This window comes from Cinclus cinclus, chromosome 3 (assembly GCF_963662255.1).
Source record: "Cinclus cinclus chromosome 3, bCinCin1.1, whole genome shotgun sequence".
In the NCBI taxonomy this organism is placed as follows: domain Eukaryota; kingdom Metazoa; phylum Chordata; class Aves; order Passeriformes; family Cinclidae; genus Cinclus; species Cinclus cinclus.
Window position 1 is genome coordinate 91,108,517 of NC_085048.1, and position 10,000 is coordinate 91,118,516.

Genomic DNA, 10,000 nt, shown 5'->3' on the forward strand with positions numbered 1-10,000 from the left:
ATGTCGAGTATTCAGTAGTGCAGCATGCAGATGGGGAAAAGTCAAATGTACTCCGCAAGCTGCTGAAGAGGGCAAACTCGTATGAAGATGCCATGATGCCTTTTCCAGGAGCAACCATAATTTCCCAGCTGTTGAAAAATAACATGAACAAAAATGGTGGCACAGAGCCCAGTTTCCAAGCCAGCGGTCTCTCTAGTACAGGCTCAGAAGTACATCAGGAGGATGTATGCAGCAACTCTTCAAGAGACAGCCCCCAAGAGTGTCTTTCCCCTTTTGGCAGGCCAACTATGAGCCAGTTTGATGTGGATCGGTTATGCGACGAGCACCTGAGAGCTAAACGCGCCCGGGTTGAGAATATAATTCGAGGTATGAGCCATTCCCCCAGCGTGGCATTAAGGGGCAATGAAAATGAAAGAGAAATAGCTCCGCAGTCCGTCAGTCCCCGAGAAAGTTATAGAGAAAACAAACGCAAGCAAAAGCTGCCACAACAGCAGCAGCAGAGTTTCCAGCAGCTGGTTTCAGCGAGGAAAGAGCAGAAGCGAGAGGAGCGCAGACAGCTGAAGCAGCAGCTGGAGGACATGCAGAAGCAGCTGCGCCAGCTGCAGGAAAAGTTCTACCAGATCTACGACAGCACCGACTCCGAAAATGATGAAGATGGCAACCTGTCTGAAGACAGCATGCGCTCCGAAACCATGGACGCGAGAGCCGGTGACTCTGTTGGCAGATCGGACAATGAGATGTGCGAGCTGGACCCGGGGCAGTTCATCGACCGGGCACGGGCCCTCATCCGCGAGCAGGAGGTAGCAGAGAACAAGCCAAAAAGAGAAGGTCCTAAGGAGAAGGAGCAAGGGCCAAATGCCTTCCATCCCGAAGGCAAACACTTGGCTGAGACCCTCAAGCAGGAGCTGAACACTGCCATGTCGCAAGTTGTGGACACAGTGGTCAAAGTTTTCTCCTCCAAGCCCTCCCGCCAGCTTCCTCAGGTCTTCCCACCCCTCCAGATCCCGCAGGCAAGGTTTGCCGTCAACGGGGAGAACCACAACTTTCACACAGCCAACCAGCGCCTGCAGTGCTTTGGGGACGTCATCATTCCCAACCCCCTTGACACCTTCGGCAGCGTCCCCATGCCTGGCGCCACTGACCAAACCGAGGCGCTGCCTCTCGTTGTCCGCAAAAACTCCTCTGACCAATCTGCCTCGGCCCCGCCGGCCGGTGGCCACCACGCCTCCCTGCACCAGTCCCCGCTCTCGGCCACCGCCGGCTTCTCCACCTCCTCCTTCCGCCACCCGTTCCCGCTGCCCCTCATGGCCTACCCCTTCCAGAGCCCCCTGGGCGCCCCATCGGCCTCCTTCCCAGGGAAAGACCGAGCCTCTCCCGAATCTCTCGACCTGACCCGGGAGACCACCAGCCTGAGGACCAAGATGTCGTCGCACCATATGAACCACCACCCCTGCTCGCCGGCCCACCCTCCCAGCACCGCCGAGGGCCTCTCCTTGTCCCTCATTAAGTCTGAGTGTGGCGACCTGCAAGACATGTCTGAAATCTCACCCTACTCGGGAAGTGCAATATCCTTTTCAAAAGATGAGTGATAGTCAGCAGTGGCTGGTGGGGGAGGATGAGCAGCCGTGCCGGTGCCAGGGGAGTTCCCTCAGGTGCTGCAGGAATGGGGTGCTCACGGGGCGCTGGGGGACAGCTTGGCGAGGCCAAATAAAACATGTGGTGTTGACTGGCAGCACTCTTCCAGCAATGGTGTTCACCTAAAAATGCCACTGGCCCTTCCCCAGCCTTTAGTCTACCTTGTGTGGTCAGGAAGGCAGCCAAACCCATGGCCTGAGTGCCAGTGGGTTTCCCTGGGCTGGCAGATCTTTCCTCAGGCAGGGAGGTGATCGAGGGGGCATCACCCTTGGCCAAAAACCATCCTAGCTAGGGCCAGGCCACCTCTTTTCCTCCCCTGCCAGGCCAATGCACAATCTGTGTTAATGGTATCATGGCTAGGGCTCGCAGAGGGCCACGGTGGGGTCGTCTGTGAGAGTTCAGCTCTCAAGTGCGTAAGGGAAACGAAGCACGAAAGACACAGGTACTGATATATTCAGGCTGCATCAAGTTCTTTCCCCCACCCAGAGGTCTGTTCCTCAGCCCTTGTGCAGCTGCCTGCTATGCATGATTAACCTCTGTTCAGCCATACACAGAAATCTTTTGTCCTAACATACACAAAGCAAATTATTTTTGAAAGCTAGACAGAACAATTAAATATAAAACTTCAGCTGTATTAAATTTACAGGACACTTCCCCTGCTTAAAGAAAAAAAAATATAATAAAATCTCTCATTTTAGCTCAATAACAGGCTTTAGTTAGGGTGACAAATCCATCTCTGCCTTTATTTAGGCATATCCAGACACAGTAATCTTTTTTTTTTTTTCCCCCCTGGAAGTTAGAACTAGGTTTTGGTTGTTTTCTTTATTTTTTCTCTTTCAGGAGTAATGCCTCCCAGTCCTTAGATCTTTTCCAATAATGTGCTTTTTTGGTCAAAGTTTTTGCTTCCAGGTACAGTTGTATTGAAAGCAAATAAAATACCATGTCTACCCCATGCTAAAATTGAGTATTTTGCGTGAGGAGTAGATGGATAATTTTCCCAGCTCCAAGAGCCCAGTGGAAGGCAACAGCACAGGCACCTTAGATGCATCTAATTTTACTCCCAAAATGATGAAAGTAATTGCAACAGACTAGTTCTGCGCCTCTCTGGGTAGCAGTAGCAATGGTGAGAAACTTGTCTGCTTTGAAGAGGTGTCCTGTGGAGGCAGATGGCCTAGGCTGCGCTTCTTCACTGGGTATTTGATGGGTGATTGATAACTCTGGTGGTTTTAAAATAATTTAACCACATCTTCTATAGTTAAATCCTCAGGAGGGTGGTGCAGGGCTCTAGACCTGGTGGTTCCCTGGATTTCCTACCCCTGCCACGGTAGTGGGCACCACTGGAGTAAGGCAGGTACAAAGCCCATTACCACCACTCTGTGATCCAGCTTGGGTCTAGTCCAAGTCAAGTGCTGTCTAACCAGTATGAATAATCCCATTTCTATAGAGGAAAGTGTTCTGTGTTGGAAAGCACCTTCTTTAGGTGCTGGTGTTTTCAAGAACCAGCTGGTAGTGGATGTGGTTTTCGAGGTACCTCTTCTCCAGAAAATGATCTCGTTGAGTGTTGGTAGCAGGGAAATATTCTCCTTACTCTCTAAATTGTAAGGCAAAGGAGAGGAGGCAGTCTAGATGCAACATCACTTGGAGATTGTGCCAATTACTTGGGGCATTCCAAACCAAGGATCTCTCCTTGAAGTGTAAATGCAGTGCTTGGAAAGCAGTCCCGAGGTCAACAGGAGAGGCACCTGAGGACAAGACTCAGGCCAGGGCAATTAATTTCTACCAAACAGTACAGTGGTATATTAACTGTTTTTGTATAAAAGTAGCTCTCCTATCCTGGGAGAGCAGTGAGGAGAGGTGAAACAAGCCAGTGTGTGAACTAGGAGTAGTTCTAGGGCTGAACTTGATCCTCACCACCCATGGAGCATCTCTCCCCCACCCCTCCCATTTCTCCCCCTTTCTCCTGTTCTTTCTCCCTGGTGCTCTCTGTTGGAGCTTGTTGCTTCTGCTGAATCAGGGGTGCAAGAGTCCCCTGCTGTTCCAAAGGATAGCCAGGGGAAATCCCTGGATGCTACAGTAATCCCTCTTCTTTTTTCACTGCCCTGCTTCTTTCCCTGCCATCGGGAAAGCACTCTGACTTTCCCACCCAGGCACTAGTGCAGACTGCAGTTTTTTCTGGATTTAGATGCAGACCAGATTTATTAAATGATGCTTCTACACGTGTACCCTGGTATACAGCTCAGCTGTAGGGATGGATGCTTTTTTCTAGCAGCAGCTCACGTGTCCAGGTAGCTTACAATTTGCCAGGGAAAGGCATGGGGTGGAGGTTGGTTTGTTTCTGGTCAGTTCTGTCATGGCACTTTTATTTTACATGGTTGAATGTGCACGTATAGGGAATAAATTTCTTGAAATAAGCAGATCTTTCTTCCCTGCAGAAAGTAACATCTGTTTTCCTGGACAATGCAGCCAGGATGAGAACATAAGTCCAGCAGATACAGCCAAGTTCAGGTTTTAGTAGTAAGCTGAACACTAAAGTAGCCTGGGTTTTATTTTCTTGAATTTTTTTTTTTTTAAACCAATGGCTGTAAAATGTATCTGATCATTCTTTGCTGAATTGCATAAGGAAATGGTTAATGTTTGTGTATGTTGCTAAACAAGATAAGATGCACCTGCACTCTGAATTCCCATCTTGGTCATAATGCAGTCTGTATCTTTGCAAACTAATCTGTTTAATCAAATATTAAGTTTTATTCAAATTCAAAAAGAAACAGACAGTGAATTGTTTTTCTGCATGATCTTTCTTTGTCATGCATCCTCTTTGCATCTCAAGAAAAATAGCCTTGTTCAGTCACAAAACATTTGCATAGATCAGAATTGAAGCACAACAGCAGTTTGTGTGCTGTTAAGACATCTGTAAAAGTGAAGAAGTTTAGCATGTTCTCCCTGGCAGGAGGGCTTAGAAACATCAGTGCAACTTTCTATAATTTTATTTATTTTTAAACAGAATTCCAATCCAACTGGAATAAGTTTCTAAGTCCCAATATCTGGAAGCTATAATTAGTGAATTAAAGCATTTTGAAATGAGGAGTTATTCCATCTGACTAGAATTAAAGTAATGAAACTTTAAAAAAGGAGAGATTGTACAGCAAGCTGGATAACTCTGTGCTGTTGATAAAACCTGGGCAATGAACAAATGTTTTGCAACCAGCCAGCCCTTCTTTGGAAGGTCTTGAAGATGCTCTGAGATGCAGTTATTAAGAGCTTTGCTGATTAAAAGTACCAGAGGTGCAACTTAAGGAGCAGCTTGGCTCTGCTGCTGCAGACTTTTTTTACCTGATACAGCCTATTCTTACCACTTTTCCTTCAGCTCAATTCATGCGTGGGCTAGAAAAGCCTGTTAGAGCATTTGTGGGGGCCCAGGCAGAGAGTAACAGGAGTGAAGGATCATCTCTGCTGAAAAATATTTTTGCAAAAGAGGAGCATTACCTGGGAGGAGGATTGAAGTACAAATAAATCAAATGCTGTGCAGTGCCACCCCTGTGCTTCTCCTGTTAAAACACACGAGAGCATGTATATGTTTTGTCCCCATATGTTTTGTTCCCAGTCTTTCACTTCCTATTTCTTAGAGCTTTGCCATTTTTCTGCCGCTGTGTAAGGTGAGGCAACGTTGTACTGTGTAAACCCACAAGGCAGAGACTCTCAGGTTGTTTGAACACCGCTTTAGGTTCAGCTGCAGTACACTGTTCCTCTGATCTTTTATGTTCCTGAGCAGATGTCTTTCATTAATTTATGGATTTATCATCTTTTCTTTCTCTCCTTTTTTTTTTTCTTTTTTTTTCCCTTTCTTTCTTTTTTTTTTTTTTTTACACCTGGCAGCTGGCTCAAGTTTCAGCAGTTATTGTCTATTTTGCATTACCCATAGAATTGAATGTCATCTGTCTTCACAAAGCTATAGCTAAGAGAATTGAGGCAAGCCACACGAGCTGCTGGGACAGAGCTTGTTTGCGTTCCATTCGGCACCCCTCCTCCCTTTACCTCCTTAATATTTATTTGTGCTCGTTTTCTTTCCTGGCCTTGAATGGGGCTTAGCTCGTGTTCGGTACAGCTGTATGTTTACTGAATCTATTTCATCATGAGTCATTGTGCGTGTGTAAGTATCCTGGAAACAGCTAGTGCTTTCTTGGAAGAACAGTTGCTTTTCAGCCCAAGCACTTAAAAAGGAAATTAAGCAATTGGTCAGTTCAGTTGTTTTTGGGGTTTTTTTTTGTTTTTTTTTTTTTTTTTCTTTTTCTGAAATAGCAGTGGGTTATCTAATTATTAGCTCTTAAGTCTGTCATTAACTATTTTTTGCTAGATTATTACAGATCATATCTTTTATCACAGTATAGCGTTAACCTTAGGATCAAGATATACAGATTTGTTGCATATTTGATATTGCTTTAAGGCTGCCAAGTGCTTAAGAACAAGTATAATTTTAATAAAAAATGGATTTCTGGGAATTTGAGTCTCAGAGCATCTTTTAATACATGTTTCATTCAATATCAATATCCTCTGGCATTAGAGCAGAAAATATTTAAAAATCCTAAATGCAGAAGGAATCCAAATGCTTAGACAACTGTCTAATATGCTTAAATCCAGAAAATATGAGAGGGTTTTTTTTTAAGTTTAAGTCCATCCTTGAGCTTACATTGAAAGAGAATGTACACCAAACCTGATGCTAACATGTTGTCAGCATCAGAGGAATTGCAAATTAAGGAGATTCAGGGTTACTTTTTTTTTCTCTCCTACTGGAGTTACCCTTTGGACCCCCACTTTCCTGAAAGGATCACATAACAAAATGGATTTCTGGCACAGAAGTTTTGATTTGTCTAAAACTCTTATCACTGAGCAATAGGTGACAGCTTGCTACTATTATTTCACTTACGTATTTTGACAGATGGCACTGCAGAGTGTAATGCTCTTTTAGACTTCTCTATCAGTCTAATGGAGGTAACTGGAGGTTCTTTCAACTCTTCTCTTGGCACAAGAAGTATGTCAGTCATAAATTATCTTCTTTGTAATCATTAAGCATCTAAAACAAAATGCAAGTTCAGCTGAGCTGTTTTTCATGTACTTCCAGATAACAAGAGGTTTTTGAAACTAATATTGTCAATGCCTTTTTTTTTTAATGCTACATTTTTCTAATCTAAAAATGAACCTTGTAGCTGAAATAAAGGGAGAGGGTTTCAGAGGATTTCAGGAATTAGAGAAAAAAGGAACTTTGCTGAAAAAGGCTAGCTAATCACCAGTAGATTGCTGATAAAAATTAGTCTGGGTTTCTCATCTCGAGGCCCGGAGTGGGATGTTCTGTGCTGACGTGCAGCCGGCTGCAAGGCAGAAGGGGCACCTTGGCTGCAGTGCATCTGTCAACTTGGTTGACCTTCCCCCCACTGTAAGGTGTGAACCGAGTGAAATTTTCAACAATTGTGTTTAGGAGAAACAGTCCTTAGAGAAGCTTCTGGGAAGAACCCCTAATTGACCTTGTGGGGGCCACATTGATTTTCTCCACGTGCATCTTCATTTCTGATAAATTATAAAGCCATTAATTTGCTGAGGAAATGGCAGGGCCAGCCTGCGGCACAGATGTGACCAGAGCCATCCTAGCACGCAGTTCACAAAAGGGAGCCAAGAAGCTGGGAGAAAAATCAGCAAGCTGAGATTGTTGTGGTTAGCTTCACATTCCCTTGGGAACTCTTTTAGTTGCTTCTGTTTACAGATCTAAAAGGTAATGATGTTTCCAGGATAAATAGGCTGCCTTATAGGGTAAGTGGCCATTTATTGATCTGCTAGCCCTCACGTATTGATTGGTTAGCCCCAAATACAGCTCTGTTCTCCAAGGAGTTAACTGTGTAAATCAGGAGGCAACAAGTTTGTGGCAGAGGGATTCAGCAGCCAAGGGACTCTACAAATTTCACTTTGATTTGCAGGGCATCCACTGGAGCAGAGCAACAGCAGGACTAGAGAGAGCTACCCACGATGTTAAAATTTATCGACATGAATGGGACAGGTGAAATGTGCTGCCTGTGTAAAGCTGCTCAAAGTCATAAAATGCCTCTGATTGTCTTACATGCATTGGTTTCAGTGTGTGTAAGTAACACAACACTGAGAGGGAAAAAAACTCTTTACCTGGCATTGCAAAGGAGGAGAAAACAGCTCCCGATAAGTTTTCTGCAGCACATGCTTCCTGCATTTGTTTCCGTAGCAACAAGTGAACGTACCTATGGTACACAATCCATAAACGTGCAAGGTCCCGGAGACCCAGCACCTAAACTGATAGGAAACACAGGGTTTAAGTTACATGGCCTCTCATCCCATGTTTGCCTATTTTACAGAAAATCACAGCGCAGCAGTTCAAATGTTAATACTTTCCCCTGTAGTCTGCGGAACTGTAGAGTACTTAACGGGGAACTTCGCTAGCTCTGTGCGTTCAGAAACAGCTTTCTCAAGAAAAGAATTTTCCTTTACTAATTCAATCCTACATGCAGGAAGGCTTGTCACCGAATCACTTGAAAAAGGCCAAGCTCATGTTCTTTTACACCCGGTATCCAAGTTCCAATATGCTGAAAACCTACTTCTCAGATGTAAAGGTAAGAAAATCTCTTCCCCTGCCTCTTTGTCCTTACTGCATGCTGTATTTTCTTACAAAATGGTGTTGTTTTATCATGTTAGAGATTGATAATATTTCTGGGTATTTAAAGATTACATCCCGATCATATTCACTTATTCTTCCTGTTGAGGTGTACCCTGCTTGTGCCTGGATGAGGAAAGGGAATATTTCTAAATCTAAAAAAAAACCCCCAAAATTTTAAAGCAAAGTGAGGATAATTATTACAGTAAAGTAAAGGATCTTCATTGTATATCCTATTTAAAAAGGAGATTTTTGTGGTGATAGAAATGTACTTCCAAGAACATTTTGGAGCAGTTCTCAAGTGCTCCCTCATTGTTTCATTTCGGTTGGTTTCCTCATATTTGTGCTTACATAAGCAGAGTGTAGAATCCCTTTCTTTCTGTCAGAAAGAAACAGTACATTGAAATTCTCCATGCAGAAGCTGCTTAAAAACAAAAGTGATGATTGTCTCTTATTTACAACTTAATTTGTTGTTGATGCAGAGTACACTGAGCATAAGGAGGATGAATAAAGTGACAGATTCAGGCCACATTATTCAAATGAGGATATGAAAGCTGTCGACATACAGCTGCATCCTCCCTCATTCTACAGAATATTAGGACCTCCTGAATTTTTTTCTAAAAGTAATTGTTCCTTCACATCAACTTGATTTTGTGTTAATCATCTAAGTTTTTTTAAAAAAAACACATAGATTGTGTTTTAATCATTATAATGGTATGCGTGGTGTCATTATCTAAGTAACTTTATAAACATTATATTAGCTTAAATTAGTTTGTTACATATTGTGGGCCCACCCTTGCATTTCTCCCCCCCAATCAAATTACAGAAATCCTTCTTTTAATCACTTTTGGGTTATGGGTTCTTTCAGTCTTAGTGGAAGATTATCCCACAGGTTGTGAACTTGGCCCAGTTTCTGCTGATCAGTTTTCTTTGGTCAAGTTTCTTGGCAGTTTTTCCCTTTATTTTTTTTTTTCATTTAATGTTGCTTGCACATCTCAATACGCTCCTGCCCCTCACAGCCGTGTCCTTGGAGGTTCCTCTATTCAATGCCATGTGCTGAGCGGATGGTGACAACATTTATAAAAAGGAGGAGGGGGGAAGCAATACAGGCACTTCCTAGGCTAAATGGCTGGTCAAGAATCATTAAACACACACAAAAAAAGCTGCAAGTGGTGCAGCGGGCCAAGTGGAGGGTTTGCTCTCAGAGTGGATCCACCTGGAATGGAAAAATTGGAGGGAGCGTTTCAGGCAACACTGCTCCGATGAGGTGCCACAAGCAGATGTAGAGCTGGCAGTTCTGCTCAGGAAGGTCTGCTCTGGGGCTACCCTGGGACTTTGCCCCTGCAAGTTCACACAACCAAGCGTGCTGAAGTGGGGATATTTTTTCACTGGTGTTTCTGCTTTATGTCCACTTTTTAAGAAGATGCACATTTATGTGTTTGTGTGCACACAGTGAGTTTATCTTCTGGCAAAGTTGTGTAAAATACAGAAATTTATTTTAGTTCCACCTAACTTTTATATACAGCACCAAGAGAAACCCAAAAGGCTTTACAAACCACCAGTGTGACATGGAATAATTTGTCCTAAAGCGAATGCAGCCCCTTCCCTGGGGACATATGACAGCCACACATGGTCAGCAGCACCAGAGAACCAGGGATGCAAATATTAGATGCACTAATCTTTTCTTGAGCTTTTCCATAC

General features: G+C 43.9%; 1 protein-coding gene across 1 annotated transcript in view; it reads left to right on the forward strand.

The window, feature by feature from the left end:
* Positions 1–10,000, forward strand: part of PROX1 (prospero homeobox 1) — a 36,380-nt gene that overhangs the window by 157 nt on the left and 26,223 nt on the right. The window contains exons 1-2 of the mRNA XM_062489302.1: positions 1–1,565; positions 8,151–8,258. The exon at positions 1–1,565 is cut by the window's left edge and continues 157 nt beyond it. Of these exons, the coding sequence (XP_062345286.1) occupies positions 1–1,565; positions 8,151–8,258 (1,673 nt within the window). The remainder of the gene's footprint in view (positions 1,566–8,150; positions 8,259–10,000) is intronic.